Raw genomic sequence first — 17,011 nt, 5'->3', positions numbered from 1 at the left:
TATGTCAGTTCCAGATGATTTAACTGAGTTTGTTGTATTCAGGAATCGTTGTCACTCTGAAAGCAATGCCTTATATTTATTTACATGGAAACTACAACAGATACAAAGAGCATAATAATAATTTGATAGAACAAGTTCTCAACTCCAAAGCACTGTTTTTCAGCATAGTCTCCATCGTTAGCTATGCATTTTTACAACTATGAACAAGAACCTGCATGCTGTGGTCATAGACATCTATACCAGCAGAGGTGACCCACTGTCACGACTGCTGAAATGCGCCATCCACTGCCTCTCTGAACTCACATCCACTGTTTGGTCTCTATAAACATTCAGCATGTGTCAATGGATGTCACTGGACACGCTTTTTTTCTACATGGAGGAATAAAATTCCACACCTTTGCTTCTTACACACTTCCATGTCAGATGCTGTTGTGTCAGACTGCTCCTCTGCTGCCATTTGTCATGCAGCAGCAAAATTGAATGGAATATCCGTGGAAAGTTCAACCTTTACTGCCATATACAACCAACGTCCTCCTCTGACATCATGAGCCAACATAATAAAACAGGAGGCATTACTTTTGGAGTGGCTTTTGTGTGTATGAAATGAGAATCAATACTTTACAGATATTTGTGGTGGTTTCACACTGACAGCTAGCTAAGTTCCATGCCCACTCTCTGACTTCCCCACTCAGCAGAGCAGGAGGGGAAAATGCAATGAAGCAAAAGCTCCTGGGTTGAGGTAAGGGCAGGGAGATGACTCACTAATCACCGTCACAAACAAAACAAGACTCATCATAGGGAGATCAATATAATTTATTGCCAAGTACCAACAGACTTGAGCAGTGAGGAGTAAAGGCAAGCTAAAGACATTCTCCAGTTGATCTATCTTATTCAGCCTCCAGTTGATCTATCTTATTCAGCCTCCAGTTGATCTATCCTGTTCAGCCTCCCCTCCCACACAGCACAGGGAATTGGGGTCTGTGTTCAGTCCATAAAATGGTAGCGCATACTGATGTAAAATTAGCTAGATCCATTTCTCAGAATGAAGCAGAATTTTCATACGTAGTCAGATGCAATTTGTATGTATAACATTCCTGAGTTTTGACTACATCTTGCACGTTAGGGATCTGGAGATGTAAAATATCATCTGGGAATGTATCATGAGAGGATAAACAGAGCAACAAACAAGAAGATTACTCTGTCCCTGATGGCTAACCCTTCTCACTTGGAAGCAGTCGATCCCGTTGTGCAGGGGAAGACAAAGGCTGAACAATTTTATCGAGGGGATACTGCAGGGAAAAAGGTAAAGGTTGTTTAATGTTATAGTAATTCTTGCTAGTGGGCTCTAAAGTATTTTTAATAAAAATAATTCACTAACAATTTTGTATTGCAGTCTTCCACTCTGCCCCCTTCCCAGAAGAGATAGATGGTAACCTATTTAACTAGATAAAGCTTTCAGCGTGTTGCCTTAAGGGTAACTTCAGAAGGCAAACTTAAAACTATTTCATTTGAGAACTGATCAAAGACAGCAGAATGCTGACAAGTCTATGGTTTATTGTAAAAATACAATGCAAGATGCTGCTATAATTTACAAAAATATGATTCTATTTCATAAGCACTACAGAAACATAGAGCAGAGAGATCATGCTGAGAATTGGAGTTTTACTTTCTAATGTGTGTGTGGTTTTGTGTGTGCAATCCTCCATCTTAGGTTATGTCCATATTGTTACATGGAGATGCTGCCTTTGCAGGACAAGGTGTCGTTTATGAAACATTTCATCTTAGCGACCTTCCTTCTTACACCACAAATGGAACTATTCACGTTGTTGTCAACAACCAGGTAATAAATAGAACATTCTTGAATCAATTTATGTACTTAGTATTGTTTGTTTGTTTTTTTTTTTTTGGCCAGTATCTTTATTTATTTATTCTTGCTTATTAGCTTGTTGTCTTGTATCCTCTGTTCATTAGAATGGCTAGAATATTCCTGAAAACAATCATAGTGTCTAGCAACTGACTGGATAACACTTCATCAGCTACATTTATTTCATTCAGTTTGTAACAACTGGGTTATGTTTGCTTTGTTTAGTTCGTGAGGGAGCAAAGGGAAAAAAGCTCATATGCCTTACCAAAATGAAAAACTGAGACTACTGCTGCATAAGTGATTGTCAAATGAAAGCCCAAGCGTTCAAAGCAAAGTAGAGGGTGACATCTACATTGTAATGGAAGTTCCTGGATTTTTTTTAGATTGGCTTCACCACAGACCCCCGTATGGCACGTTCGTCTCCCTATCCTACTGATGTTGCTCGTGTGGTCAATGCTCCCATTTTTCATGTGAATGCTGATGATCCTGAAGCAGTGATGTATGTGTGCAGTGTAGCTGCAGAATGGCGAAACACATTCAACAAAGATGTGGTTGTTGACTTAGTAAGTCTTGGTTTTCTTAACTTTTCATTCTGTGTATATGTATAATTCTTTTAAATTTTCTCTATTCAGGAGACATAGTTTGATTTGAATGACTTTTAGTCTCTTCTTTTTAAAAACAAAACAACAAAAAAACGATCTGCAATAAACTTTTTTTTCTACCAGAGGCTTCTATATCTCTGTACAACTATGAAATAGAAGAATTTCATTTTACATTTTTCATCACCAATGGAAACAATCTTTCCTTGTGTAGGTTTGTTACCGTAGGAGAGGGCACAATGAAATGGATGAACCAATGTTCACCCAGCCCCTAATGTACAAGCAGATTCACAAGCAAGTGCCAGTGCTGAAGAAGTATGCTGACAAACTGATCGCAGATGGGACTGTAACACTGCAGGAGTTTGAGGTACAGTATATCAATAGAGTGAAAAGGAACTTACAGAACTGTCAGCAGGAAGACACAGTTGTCATTGCACGTTGTCTGCTTACAAACCTTTCTTTCATTGCTTTGATTGAGTCTTCACCCTTTAATGCTTTCTGATTCAATTCGGTTTGCATTTAAAGCTCATTGCTACAGAGGTACTACTTTAGTCATATTTCTTACTTTAACACTTGCCTTATGATCTAATTAGGAACAAACTCCAAAGGAATGGAAAGTACTGTGAAGTAAGTAATACGTATAATAGGAGAAAAAGGAAAAATAATCAATTCTGAGATTTGTAGAAGATGTTGGAGATACAGGAATTATTCACCTCAAAACCATCAGTAAGATGGTGTTGGAGTGCTCATAGGTATAACCTGTAGCTTCGTGTTCATCACCAAGTGGCAGTTGTATTCAGCAGTAAAATAATAAAAAAAACCCAACCATGTAAGCTTTTTATTTCCTTGAAATAATTCATATACCTAGGTTCAAACAGAGATAACTTGAAATGTTCCAGAAGGATGAAATATCTGGTGCCCCTGTTGAGCTAGTTAGGTCTTTTCTAAAAGGAAGTATGTAGAGTGCAGATGAAACAAAGGATCTTTTGAGAAGATGGTATTGAGGATGAACTAAAAAGCATTCTGTTATTGTTAAGAATGATTAAAGTTTATGTGGAACTAGTTATCTTTAATTGCTCTAAGAGCGGACCAGTGCTGGCATGGGACTTAAACTGGATTCAGGATCCTGATTGGATATTTTGCTGTGCAGACTAATGTCCACTTTGCTGTTGATACTTCCAAGATGAGCTAGTTAAATCACGTGGATGTGGTTTTGAATTGAAATGTGGGTATTGTTGAACAGTTTGTTCTCCCTCAGCATACTGTTCTCTATCTGTTGCCACTGATGACTGTGACTCGCAGATCCTTAGCTAGAATCAGACCAGTTTTCTAGAAGGTTCTTTTCTAGTCTTTAGTAGTATCTGTAGCCTGAAGTAAGAGCTGAATAACGCTCATCTTAGAAATATGACTGCAAATTATATTCAATTCTGTCTTTTAAGAGTACTGCTTGTCACTTTGTCTCTCAGTCCTATCCTCTCTAACATCTTTCCAATAAACTAAATAATTTATTCAGAGTTATGTGGATAATAAGCATTTTTCTAGAAGACTTTTTGTCCTATTTTATCCTAGTTAAAATCCTAGATGAAATGAAAGCGTTTCCATAATTTTAACTAAGTTTTGTTCTGGAGTTAAATACTGAATGGGAGGTGCAAGGATGTTTTAAAAAGAACACTCTTATTCTACAGGAAGAAATTGCAAAGTATGATAGAATATGCGAAGAAGCATATACCAGATCTAAGGATAATAAGATTCTACACATTAAACACTGGCTTGATTCACCTTGGCCTGGTAAGGACTGTCTTTTCATATAACCTGGTGTTAATATGATTGTGCTTCTGTTTTGAATCCTAAGTCTGGAATTCTTCTATGTTTTATCAGCCAGTATTTCTTTAAAATAAACCTTTGGTTTGCCCGTGTTAACAGTAAATGAAACATTCTGCCAGATCAACTTGAAAGAGGATGGTTTTTTAAAAAGAAATGTGGAAAGTAAGATTGACACTTAAAAAGCCCTCTTTTCAGCTCACTAGAAAAGGAGAAGAAGAAAATATAGGAAGAAGAAATATGTCTCATCCTCTTTTTTTTCTTTTTGAGGGATTTAAGTGCCGTGGGCGTTTTATTGTCTACCTATGCCCACACAGTTGGACCTCTTTCACAAGAAGTGAAAGTAGAAATAAAGCAGATCATCATGTGTCTTCAAGATTAAGTACCGTTGTCACGCAGAAAATGGGAATATGGTTGTCTCTCTTTGAAAGGAGAAGAACAGGATTAGTTCTGATGTTTCTTAGAATGTCTGTTAATCAATGTGATCACCTCACTAGATCTTTACTTCCAGGATTCTTTAATGTGGATGGAGAACCCAAGAGCATGTCCTGTCCTCCAACTGGCATTTCAGAAGACCTGCTGACTCACATTGGCAATGTAGCTAGTTCAGTGCCAGTCAAAGACTTCAAAATACATGCAGGTCAGCTGGAATTTTTGTTTCTATTAGTGGCTGTATTTCTTGCTCAGATTTTGCTTTTCTGCAAATGAATTGCTATTGGATGTTTTCCAAGGAGGAAAATGCCTGTGACTTTTATTTCACCTCTTTTACCCTACGGGGAAAGGAGAATGTGACAGTTAAGGTTAGAATGAAAGAATCATAGAATTGCTTAGGTTGGAAAATACCTTAAAGATCATCAAGTCCAACCACAACCTAACCAACACAACCTAATACCCTAGCAACCCACAGCTATATCATGTCCCTGCGCACCACATCCATACAGTTTTTAAACACAGGTTCACACTGCTTGTTCTTGTTTTTTCGGCTTCACACTGCTTCTGTTCCCTACCTCCTTAAAATAGATTTTTCTCTGAGGGAGGTTAAACTCTTTGTAATGTTAAGTTAGTAATCCTTTGATTTGTCAAGTCCTTTTGTGAAGCACTTGGGGGAAGTAAGGAATCCATCTCAGCGCTATTCATGTTTTTACAAATGCTAAAAGCAGTGTTAATTTGAGGTTCACTTAAGACACTTTTCTTGTAGTTAGACAGTTTTCTGCTCGGAAATAGAGCTTGATCTTTTCAGGCCTAGCAACACTGCTGATATGCTATGAGAGTAATTTTAGTACAGCTGAATGAACTCCATGTGGGCAAATTCAGACACAGAAAAATGCTTTCAAGTTAGCATTCAGTGTTGATAGTATAAATCTACCTTCTTCTCAAAAAGTCTTAACTGTTGATCTGAAGGGATTCAGTTCTGAATTTAGCATCTATTATGGTAAAAAGCTAAATGTGCCTGTCACACTGGGAAGCTCCTGGCACTCTGTCAAGCTTCTGAGTGAATTCTTATACTTCCTGGTCAGGTTGAACTCTTAACAGCTCTGCAAGGAGCAAAGGCTCGTTCGTTCCCTGGTGAAACATGGAACTGCTTTGTATAGGGACCTTTTTTCTGTTATTGGCTAGGGAATGTACTTAGGATTAAAAGAAGGAGCTATCTTTTTTTTGTTTTGTTTTCTGGGCAAAATCTCCAGGTACTCTTTTATCTCCAGAATCACCCATTGAGGAATAAAATGTCTGCTGAAGATGTTCCATGTGTTCATATTCCTCTGGAATAATGAAAATAGGACATTACTACTTAGCAGCTGCAAGCTTATTGAGCGATATAACTCAAGATGAACTTTAAAACTCTTCTACAGATTTGCACACTTTGTTGGTGATGCTATAATTTTAAACTATAAATTTTAAAATGTAGTCAGCTAATAAAATTTAGTATTAGACATTCTAACTAAAAAGGCAGCCTCTCTTTATTAACTTGACCTTGACAGCAAGTATTATTTTTCATTATAATTATTCCATGTGGGCAAATAATTCTCTAACTTTGGTCTTCTAGGTTCTTTTACACAGTTTAAAAGTCCACGAGAGGGGGGGGAAAAAAAAAAAAGGGAAGAACACCTTCAGAGTGCTTTGGCCTTCCATTAAAAAAATTTCAGTTTAGTATCTCCTGGTCTTCCTGGAAAAAGTGGAAGCTGATTTTCTTTTTGTCAAGTGTTTTGTATATTCTCTGGAAGAGACAAGTTTCAAGATTTTCTTATTTAAATAGAGACAAATTGTAAGAGAGTAGTTTTACATGGAGAGGAAACAGAGTGATTTTTGTAAAGGTTGGAAAAATAACAAAGAGAAGAATAGGAATACAGCAAATAGAATAACTTGCCAAAAGCATCAGTGCAAATGTACAAATAAGGTAGTGTTAAGTGACACTGAATTCTCTAGGCTTATATGCCTCAGCTAGGAGCACCTGTATGCAACTTCGAAGGGTATTTTATTTCCAAAAAAATTGCAGGATTACAACTCATATTTTGACTCACCAATGTATAATCTTCACTTGTAAATAAACCAAAACCAAACAACAACAGCAACAATTAAAAAGAAAAAACAAACAGCAAAACCAACAAAAAACCTACTCTAAAACCAACCTTTGCTTACCAACTGAAAATCCTTTGGTAGCTACTACAGTTTTTTATTTATAAGATATTCATCATATTGATTAATTTTGCTTGTGTCTTGATAGTACCTCCAGAATCCTATAAGACAAATGCTAAGAAAAAATGAGAGTGAGAAAGACAGAACTCAACAGATGATGTTTTCAGTCTTTTACACAGCAGCACTTGGTGGTAGATACGTGAAAATAAATGTTTATGAAGAAGTATCTGACCATGAGTCATTCTAATTGTTTTCAGAAAGTTTCTGGCAACAGAGTTCTCACTTTCTGCTGATAGAACAAAGTACAGACAATGTACAAACCTTTGCTTAGGAAACATTTTACTTTGCTAGCAATTCAAACCAAGGAGAACTAATATGGTCTACAAAGTGAAATGTCGTTTTAACTTGACTGCAGTTCTTCTGCATTTCATGAAGACAGTGGATCAGCAACTAAGACTAAAAGCAGCAATCTTTGAGTTCTCCTGATTAGTTCTCCTGTTCCTGCGTACTTTAGCCAGTGAGAAAAATGGTGAATGTAATCTGAATATCAAATATATCTGAAATAGATCCACTGATTTCTGATCTTTATTCCAATAGGACTCTCCCGAATTTTGAGAGCCCGCTTGGAAATGACCAAGAACAGGGTTGTTGACTGGGCCTTGGCAGAATACATGGCTTTTGGCTCTTTTCTGAAAGAAGGGATTCATGTCCGATTGAGTGGACAAGATGTAGAGAGGGGCACTTTTAGGTGAGTATTGAGATAACTGTTAAAAGCTGTCCCATACTTCAAAGAAACACATTAGCAATTTTTAAACAATATGGTCTCTTGAGGGAAGAGGGTAGCTGAGGCTATTCAATGTGAGTCTTAGTGCCATAGATTCTAGCAGATGATCTCCTGTTTACGTAAATTGAATGTTTTAAAGAGTAGTATTTAAAGTAGAATAAATGAATAAACATTTTTAGATACTCTCTTCCTTATCTGACTGAAAAGCAGAAATTATTTCCTCCTACTTTTCAAGTAAGAATTCTGCCACAATCCACCTAATTGCTGAAAAGTAAGAGAAGGGCATTTGCTGCTACAAATTCTGAAGCCTTTAAATACTGCTCTAGTGGTAGCTTCTTGAAACTCCACTGTCCTGTGAACAAATATCTTGCCAGTTGGCAAGGCTCTTCTAAATGAAATAAGATCCTTTGTACTCTTGAAGACCATGGAGCATGAATGAATGGTAAATTTAATCACTTCATAAAATATATACAGTTCTGCTGCCTTACCTGTCTCTCCACGGAGTAAAATCTTAATGATGTATTTAATTGAATGCTTTGATGCAAAGCCTATTGCTGGGGCTGAGTTAACTAGTAGCTTCACTAAGCTTAATTGTGAATGCTTGCAGGAAAGGAAGAAATCTTGGCGCCTGACTTCTGTCGTGCAGTGCAGTGTTGTGTTTCTGTGCTGAGCTTCCTTTGGTATTCAGTCACTGGGCTTTTTTTTTCCGTTCACATTCTAATGGCAGCTCAACAAAATCTTTCAGACAAGACCAAAAAAAAAAAAAAAAAAAAAGCTGAAAACCTGAAGATTCTCCTCTCTCATCCTCCCAGTTTCTCATCATCCCCGATTTCAGTACCAGGGTCTTGTAAATGGCAAGCACCTCCTGGGGGAGAAATGCATATTTATTGTTCAGCAAGCTAATTACCTAATTCTGGTGAGTGCTTAGTGTTAAGTCTGACACACACCTATAGACTTGTCTTAAGAAGACTGATTCTCTGTATTCTCAGTTATCTGACTGGTGGAAGAGGATTTGCCAGACCTACTGTCCAGATTTTCTCAGTGTTTAAGATGACAATAGTTGTTGCACTCACACAGAAATAGAAATGTAGAAATACAGAGATAACACAGAACAAATGTCACAAATAAAAGCTATTTTGACTGGCAAAGACTACCTGAAAATTAGTGTCCTACCTAGATTTTATTCTGCAGCCTTTAAAAAAAGAATTAAAAAGGTATTCCTGTAAAGAGACTTGATTCTGTACCAGTCTTACAGCTAACTGACAACTGTGTTACAACACAAAATGTGACTTGCGTGTCTATATGCAAGGGCTGCTCTGAAAGCAGTGCCTCCTATTTTATTTTATTGGCCTACGGTGTCAGGCACATGGTGATAGGGGCAGTAGGGGTTGAACCTTTCCACCAACATTCCATCACATTTTGTTGCTGTGCAACAGATGGCAGCAGAGGGACAGTGTGACAAAAAGGCATCTGACATGAAGTGTGTATAAAACAAACGTGGAATTGAGTTCCTCCACGTGAAAAAAAATGGCACCGATTGGCGCTTGTTGATGCTTGCTGAATGTTTTAGAGACCAAACAGTGGATGTGAGCACAGCAGGGCAGTAGGTGGTGCATTTCAGCAGTTGTGATGGCGATATGAAAGACAAGTTGTGTTATGGTTGGCCATGCACAGCTATCATACCATGAAACGAAGAGCACTTGTTCATCACTGTCAAAAATGCACAGCTAATGGTGGTAACTATGTTGAAAAACAGTGTTTTGTACTTCAGCATTTGCTCTCTCAAGCAGTGTTATTGAGCTCTTTGTGTCTGCTGTCATATCCATGGAAATAAATAAGGAATCATTACTTTCGGAGCAACATGGCTATCCACCTATGCTTACTGTAATCAGCTTTTGCTGAGGAAATACAGCTTCACATTCAAGAAGCTTATGTCTTGACCACACCTTTTGTCTTCGTCTGAATGACAAAACCGAAACGATAGTTTTGCAATTATTTCTTCTGTAACAGAAGTTCTTATGTATTTTCTCCTTTCTACCTCTGTCTCTGTGTTAATCTTCAGATCTTCCTGGTTTTATTTTGTGACTTCTAAATAAATTTCAGAGCTTTTCTGCTAGTATTCATTGTTGCAAAGGGAAGCACAAAAGGACTCAGTCTTCAGTTCAGTATTGGCAGCTATACAACACACAGTAGTTGTTACTAGTATATTAACTGTCCTTCTGTTAGCAGTCATAAAGCTGGACATATTGGTGTGATTCACTCAGTTAGTCTGCTCAGAGAGTTAATGGATTGCAGTAATTACTTCAGTCATCTTTGTTTTGATAGCACTCCTTGGTGCCCCATTCTAATGCTGATTAATGGTGTTCCAGGGAACTGTAAGTGGTGTGAATGGAAATAGCAGGAAAGAAGATGAAACTGTTTCAAGTGTTGGCGCTCAGATTAGATTAGATTATTTTTTTGCGAGAAAGGTAAAGAATTGTCCTAAGGAAAAGATTAATGACATTTTCCACAAAGGAGAGTAAAGTGTTCTAGTAATATTTTTTTCCCTTTGATTTTTGATTTCTGTTAGTCTAAAATGTTGTATAACGACTCACTGCCTTCCCTGTTCAACTTGCAATTATGTATTTTGAATTTCCTTGAATGCTGAGGAACAGTCTTGAATAATCGGTGAAAGTCTGTATGGTGCAGTAATTGTATTTAGACAATCATATTGTTAGATTTCAACCAAACTAGCATGTTATCTAAACCAGAGATAACTGTTGCATGCATGCTTTCTAGAACGTAGCTTTGAAAGTTTATCTTTGAAAATAGCACTGTTAAAACCCAAAGTGTTCTTAGCTAACAGATTTCAACGACTCTTTGCAGCCATCGCCATCATGTGCTTCATGATCAAGAAGTTGACAAAAGAACGTGTGTTCCCATGAACCACCTCTGGGAGCAGCAGGCCCCCTATACTGTGTGCAACAGCTCCCTTTCCGAATATGGTGTCTTAGGTATGTCTCGGGGTAACTGTCTGAGACTTGCTTATGTTTAAATAGGTCTCAGGATGTAGGAATTGATGACTGCTAATTTAGAGGATGCTTTTTTTTCAGATTTTGCTGTAAAGCAGTTAAGCTTTTTGGCTTACCAAATGCTGCTGCTCAAGTTTGCCAACCTTCAAAACACATAAATGGCTCCCTCTGCTAGTGACATCTAAAAACAAACTTTGCTTTTATTGTATTTCAATGTTACTGCATCCATACCAGTTTGATTCAGTTGGGAGCAAGGAAGTACGAAATAAGGATGTAAAATCCAGTCCAAATGCTGATTTCTGCTCCAGTCCTTCTCCCTGAAGGGTTGTTCTACAATACACTTACCCTGTTCATTATCTGAAGGGGGTTTTTAAAAATGGTTCTAATATTGTTTGTGGATGCCCCATCTCTGGAGGCATTCAAGGCCAGGCTGGATGTGGCTCTGGGCAGCCTGGTCTGGTGGTTGATGACCATGCATATAGCAGGGGCATTGAAACCAGATGATCATTGTGGTCCTTTGCAACCCAGGTCATTCTATGATTCCATGATTATATAAGCTTTGAGCTTTATTTTTTTTTCCTACAGTGTGATACGTTTGATCTCTTGTTTCTAATTATGACATAAATTAAAGAAGAGATGGGATACATTCAAATTCTTTCTTCTAATTTTTTTAATATGTTGTCTCTAGTATGAGGCATATGAATATATAGTTTTCAATGTGCTTTTAGTGCAAAACTTTCTACTTTTTCCTAATGGTACACCTATTTGCTTAGATTGCTTAGAACCTGTATGTACTTAAAAAAACGTAAACTGGGAAACTGAAATAACTTTTGCTGGAAACATTACACAATATGGTAGCATTGATCTTATTACTATTTAACAGGAAATCACATAGTAATGACAGAGGATGAATTTCACTGAGCAAGACATTTAGAGCTTAGCTAGAAAGAGAGTGTAGGGAAAGGCTGTGAAAGAGATGTATAATAAACTCTATCAAAGCTCTCCCTCTCAAGTTCTGGCATCTCTTAAAAAGGAATCGTCACTTTCCACAGTTGTGAATTTCAGTTGAAAGTATCCATCTGTTGGCAGCACTGGAACACATACCTAAGACTTTAATAAAAGGGGAGGAACTATCAGCAAAATTAAGAACACTTGTAGCGCAAATGCAACAATCCAGCCTAGCCTTATCTGAAGTGCTGTATTGAGAAAACAAATCCTTGTTACAGATGGCATTAATCATAGTGGAGTATGTTGTTGGTATTGGAGAGTCATTTTAATTTGTGAATAGGTAACCTCCTTCTGACATGAGAAGGATGGCAAGAGGAATGTGGAGCACAGAAGAAATGGATCTAATAACTTATTAAAAAAAATGTTATTGATTCTATAGATAAATAATGAAATACAATGTCATACCCATTTCATAACTAGTATGAATGAAAAAGATGAAACATTGTTTTAAAGATGGTAATTCATAACTGCTTCCTTCAGGGTTCCAGAAATACTTGACCACATAATCATTTTTGCATATGCTCCATATTACCTCTTGCTAATAATATTAAAATTAAAATGGTTTAAAACTGTAGGGTTGGAGCATGGGCTGACAAAGTGAGATTTTAAGGTATTTTTCTTGGCTCCTAGGCAGAACTGGCGTGAAGAAAACTTTGCATCTCTTTGAACTAGTATGTAATATTTACATGCAAACTAAATGGGAGAATGCAAGTAAGGATATGTACAAAGATAAGAAGAATTTGGCATAGATAAAAAAAAAATTCTGAAGTAAAATTTTTGCTTTCTATGTTGTTTCCAATTTCCTACTGTTTCTCACATTTTTGGCCAGGGGTTTCTTAATTTGAGTGTGTTTACAGTGCTACTGCAAATATTATGTGTAAGTGGGTCGTGGTTTCAAATAATGTATCTGAATTTGAAAGTGACAGATGTCTGAATGCAACTGAATTGTGATTTTGTTCCAAAAGTTACATCTCAATTGATCGATCTAGGAAGCCTAGTGTTGATATGATATGAAGGTTAATTCTTATTGCAAGAAATTCAAAACAGAATTTAGGTTGGTTTCTACACTGAAAACAGGAGTATACTTCTGTTCAATTCTGCCTCAGGAGATGTGATAAAAGGTTCCTAAAAGCTAACAATACTGATATTTTTAATTGTTAAGCATTTTAAATCCCTCTTGTATGAGATCTTCTCTATCAGTAAAGGGCATTAAATCAGCAGAAACAGTTGATAAGTGATTATTATTTTACTAAAACTGCTCTTTTTCTATGTTGAAATGTTTAGTTTATGCTCCCCTTTGCTAACTTCTGCATATCAGCCTTCTCGGATATGTTTATATTTGTGTATTGTATCTGTACAGAGACAGTGTGAGATAGCTCCTCTAACTGAATGCTTAACTAGAAGGGACATTAGATTGTTATCTGTCTAGGTATCATCATGGTTTTAGTGTCTGGAAGAGTGAGTGAATGTTTGCAGTTCAAGGAGCTGATTCTTCATGAGCGGTAAAACAGGGAGGAAAAAGCCAGCAATTTTATTTTTCTCAGCCTGCTACTTCTGCTGTGTAAGGGTGTTACACACAGAAATAGTTTGCAGTTAGGTGTTCTAAAGTATTTGGAGGAGGATGCAAAGCAATAAATAAATAAATAAATAAATTAAAAAAATAAAAAAAAATTGCTAAGATTTTAATTTATGACTGTAAACAGGCAGTAGCTCAGAGGCATTTTGGGAATTCCCTTTGTTTCTGTGAGTTAAAGCTAAGTGAAAATTGACCGAATGGATTCAACGGCTCGGCGTGATAAAACTGCAGATTATTTCCTTGGAAGGTGGGTAAGCCAAGAGCTGGCATCCACTCAGAGCTGTGAGCTTTGCACCAAATTATTGTTGTGCTGGTTAGGAACTCCTGGAGTAACCACTCTATTAAAAGTAGTACTCTAACAAGACTGTTTCCTCTTAGAATACAAAGGCAGTCTTGTTACAGCTCAAACAATTGCTTATGTTTTGTATACAGGAAGCAATCAAGTGTTTATATTGGGGCATTAAATCAGAGTATTTAAGAAACCTCTATGAACTCAGTTAGACATCCCATGTCTACTGTTTTTAGCTATCTCCAGATTACTACAATTGAGCTGTGTCCCCTCTTGTCTAGCTGTATATTTTTCCTTTCATTGAAACGGAATGTCTGGGAGAATAAGCAGTGGTTGTGTGAAGTCATTTAAATTAATGTCTGTCTGCATTTGTTTGCTAGTCAAGATAGTAGAAGCTGAACTAACAGGTGCTCTTGTGTAGTGTCTCATCAGCATTTTTAAAATATTTGTCAGGATCTTCTCTCTTTCTTTACCACCCTCAAAATGATTTGTGTGTTATTAATTCTCCATCCTGGAGGAGCAGTTCTCTCTGGCAGGTTCATCATTGGCTTTGAGAGGTCTTGGGCTGTCATGTCCTATTCTGGGAGCTTCCAGAGAATGTCCAAGCATGATAGGCTTGGAACTAGTGCATAGCTCAGCACTGGTGTACAGCTTTTTCCAGGGGGAGTTAATGTTTAAAATACAAGACAAAGGAAAAGGACAGGTGTTGTTGAAAACTTTTTTTTTTTTTTTTTTTTTTTTGCAATACACTGCTAGGATGGAACATGCAATGTTACTGCTCATTCACAACAGCACTTTTTTTGGTTAGGACTAACAAATATTGTTGCCTATCAGAAATGGTGTTGGGAAATAGGACAGTCCATAGTAACCAAGGAACAGGTTCTCAACAGCACCTACATGGAGCTCCTAGGCAGAAGTTTTTTCTGTTCTATAGAGTCAGCTACCAGATATGCATTAAATTAAATTTGTACTGGACTGTGCTCATGTTTTTAGACAGGAGTGTACCTACGTTAGTCCCTGTGCTTGGATTTTGCAATAAGCATAGCAAGTTCTTGTCTTCCTAACTTCTCTCATTCTGCCAGTTTACTTTTGCATTGACAAGCCATCTATAGCCATTAGTTAACATTCATGCCTTGAATCCTTTTGCAGTCATACTGAGTTAAGCTGTGGCCTTACTTATGTCAGCTGGAAAAACTACGGTTCTTATGACAATGATGCAAAGTGTTAGGGGGAAAAACACAGAGTATTATGCTGTGTAAGCTGCCACTTTGCTTGAAACCGCCTCTTTCTCTGCCAGAGTGACAAAAACAGTAAGGGAGCACAGCAGGAACTGGCCTAATAGAATCAAGCATTTCTGCTACGCCTGTCATCTAGGGACCTTAATGAACTTCAACAATTAAAACATTAGTTTTGCAACCTTAGTCAAGTGCTGTATGTTCTTCTTTTGTGTCTTCCTCTCTGTTCAGAAGATTACCAAGCTGCTGTGTTGGGTCCTGGTCCCCTGTGCCCTGATACGCTCCAAGCCTTGAGAGACTGCTGGGAGTTAAGGAGCTGGCTGGAGGCTCTCCACCACATTTTGGGTGGTGCAGATTCTTCAGCTTTTGTTCTTCGCAATCCTGAGTCTAGTTGTCTTGGCACTAGGTTTCCTCTTAGCTTAAGCCTGTTCTCTGGGTATCTCATGATACAAGAATTAATCCTTTACAATCACAGAGTTTGTATAGAATTGCGAAGAAACGTTCAGTTCTGGGCTCTGCAGACACAGCAGTACAAGTCATTACTGCAGTATTCTTTAACTCTTTAGTCTGATCTGAAGTTAAGCCCTCTTAAAGGACCTGGTGAAGAGCCAGCTCCCCCACAGTTCCATCTCATCTTTAGAACTGTGAAGTCTTTCTAGCTGCTGACCTGGATCCATCTGGTACCCCCAAAAAATCCTCCTCAGGGAAAGCACTTTGCCCTCTCCTGAGCTGCCCATATTGCTGCTGTCTACACATCTTTGCACCTGTAGTTTTTTGTATCTGTATATTTAGCACTTCCGATCTTGCTCTTTTAATAGTTTTCAGCATATACAGCTAGAAGTAGTAATTCTTGGCAACTTCTTAGTGATTGCTATAATTGCTGGTTGAAAGTCTTTAATGTTAAGAACTCTCATTGTAGTTTGCATGGTGGAAAATGATTTCTGAGATACCAAACGTGTACACCACTGATGCATGTTTCATTAAATAATAGTCCTTGTAGCATTGATTTCAGAATTTTAATCAGAAAGTATAGATTACATTTGGATATCCTTTCCCAACTATTTTTATGGCTGTCAGAAAGCTTGCAAAAGGTGTCCGTGTTAGAATCACAGTTTTTAATACAGCTTCACTGGGGACAGCATCACCTGCTAGAGGTTATTAGCACAAACAGAGCAACCAGATAGGTAGTGAGAAATGGCACTTCATTTTCCATATGAAATTTTACAGGTGATTTCACTATATGAAACAGAATTTTGGGTGTACTTTGGCCAAGTTTTGAATTCACATGTAACTCCATACTCTTCTAAAAGCACTGTGTGGTTATTGATAATTTGAAGTCAGGACCTCAAATTTTTCTTCTCTAAAAGCTACATTACCCCATTCTTACAGAGAGCAGCATATGCACAAATAAGCCTTGAACATATTGCATATTTTTTCAACCATGTCTCCTAATCAGTAGAAATGGTCTCTTAATGCTTGCGTAAAATTAGAATGGGATTCTATCCTGCCTAGGGAAATCTGTTTTTCAGATACCTTTGGGAACGTGCATTGAAGGAGTTGTGTAGATTTTTTTTTTTCTGTTTGCACTGTGCTAAACACAATAGATTCACACAAATAAGGAGAACAGAGATATAAAATGTTTTATATAAGCAGGGCCGTTCAAGCAGTTAGGCCAAAGGAATGGTCAGCAAAAGCCATGCACTGTCTTAGGGATATAAAAGCTCAAAGACAGTGTGGCTAACTTCTCAGTCTTCTTTTGGCTTTGTAACGCACCCATTTCTTTTTGGTGAGAACATGAACATCTGCTGGAGTCATGGATGGATTGTTAAGAGTTCACTCAAAGTGACTCAAAGCTTTCATGCCACGGAGATGGTAAACAAAATACTGGGCTGGAATCACCAAGGAGTATGCTATGAGGACTCTATAAATCCAGTGTGTTAAAACTTCTATTTCCATGAATAAACAGTCTCATTTGGAGCTCTTGTTGCTATTTCTCTTGTGCAGTTAGTTTATCCTGTCGTTGTCCATCCACTAACCTTGCAGGAAAGTTTGCACACTGACCGTGACTGAAGAGCTAGTTAGTTTTCCTGGAAGTTTTCCCTGTGGAATTGGACAACCTTGTTTAAACTTTCTGTAATCACATGTTCATTGGTTCTCAATTAAATTATGCTGGGATATGCAAGGAGTTTA

General features: G+C 37.6%; 1 protein-coding gene across 1 annotated transcript in view; it reads left to right on the top strand.

The window, feature by feature from the left end:
- Positions 1 to 17,011, top strand: part of OGDHL (oxoglutarate dehydrogenase L) — a 50,126-nt gene that overhangs the window by 20,245 nt on the left and 12,870 nt on the right. Inside the window, exons 8-15 of the mRNA XM_031554348.2 lie at positions 1,124 to 1,303; positions 1,712 to 1,840; positions 2,248 to 2,427; positions 2,678 to 2,830; positions 4,149 to 4,251; positions 4,796 to 4,924; positions 7,516 to 7,666; positions 10,568 to 10,695. Of these exons, the coding sequence (XP_031410208.1) occupies positions 1,124 to 1,303; positions 1,712 to 1,840; positions 2,248 to 2,427; positions 2,678 to 2,830; positions 4,149 to 4,251; positions 4,796 to 4,924; positions 7,516 to 7,666; positions 10,568 to 10,695 (1,153 nt within the window). The remainder of the gene's footprint in view (positions 1 to 1,123; positions 1,304 to 1,711; positions 1,841 to 2,247; positions 2,428 to 2,677; positions 2,831 to 4,148; positions 4,252 to 4,795; positions 4,925 to 7,515; positions 7,667 to 10,567; positions 10,696 to 17,011) is intronic.

The sequence above is a fragment of the Meleagris gallopavo genome, chromosome 8 (genome assembly GCF_905368555.1).
Source record: "Meleagris gallopavo chromosome 8, MGAL_WU_HG_1.1, whole genome shotgun sequence".
Classification (NCBI taxonomy): Eukaryota; Metazoa; Chordata; class Aves; order Galliformes; family Phasianidae; genus Meleagris; species Meleagris gallopavo.
This window is presented reverse-complemented; position numbering and strand designations above follow the sequence as displayed.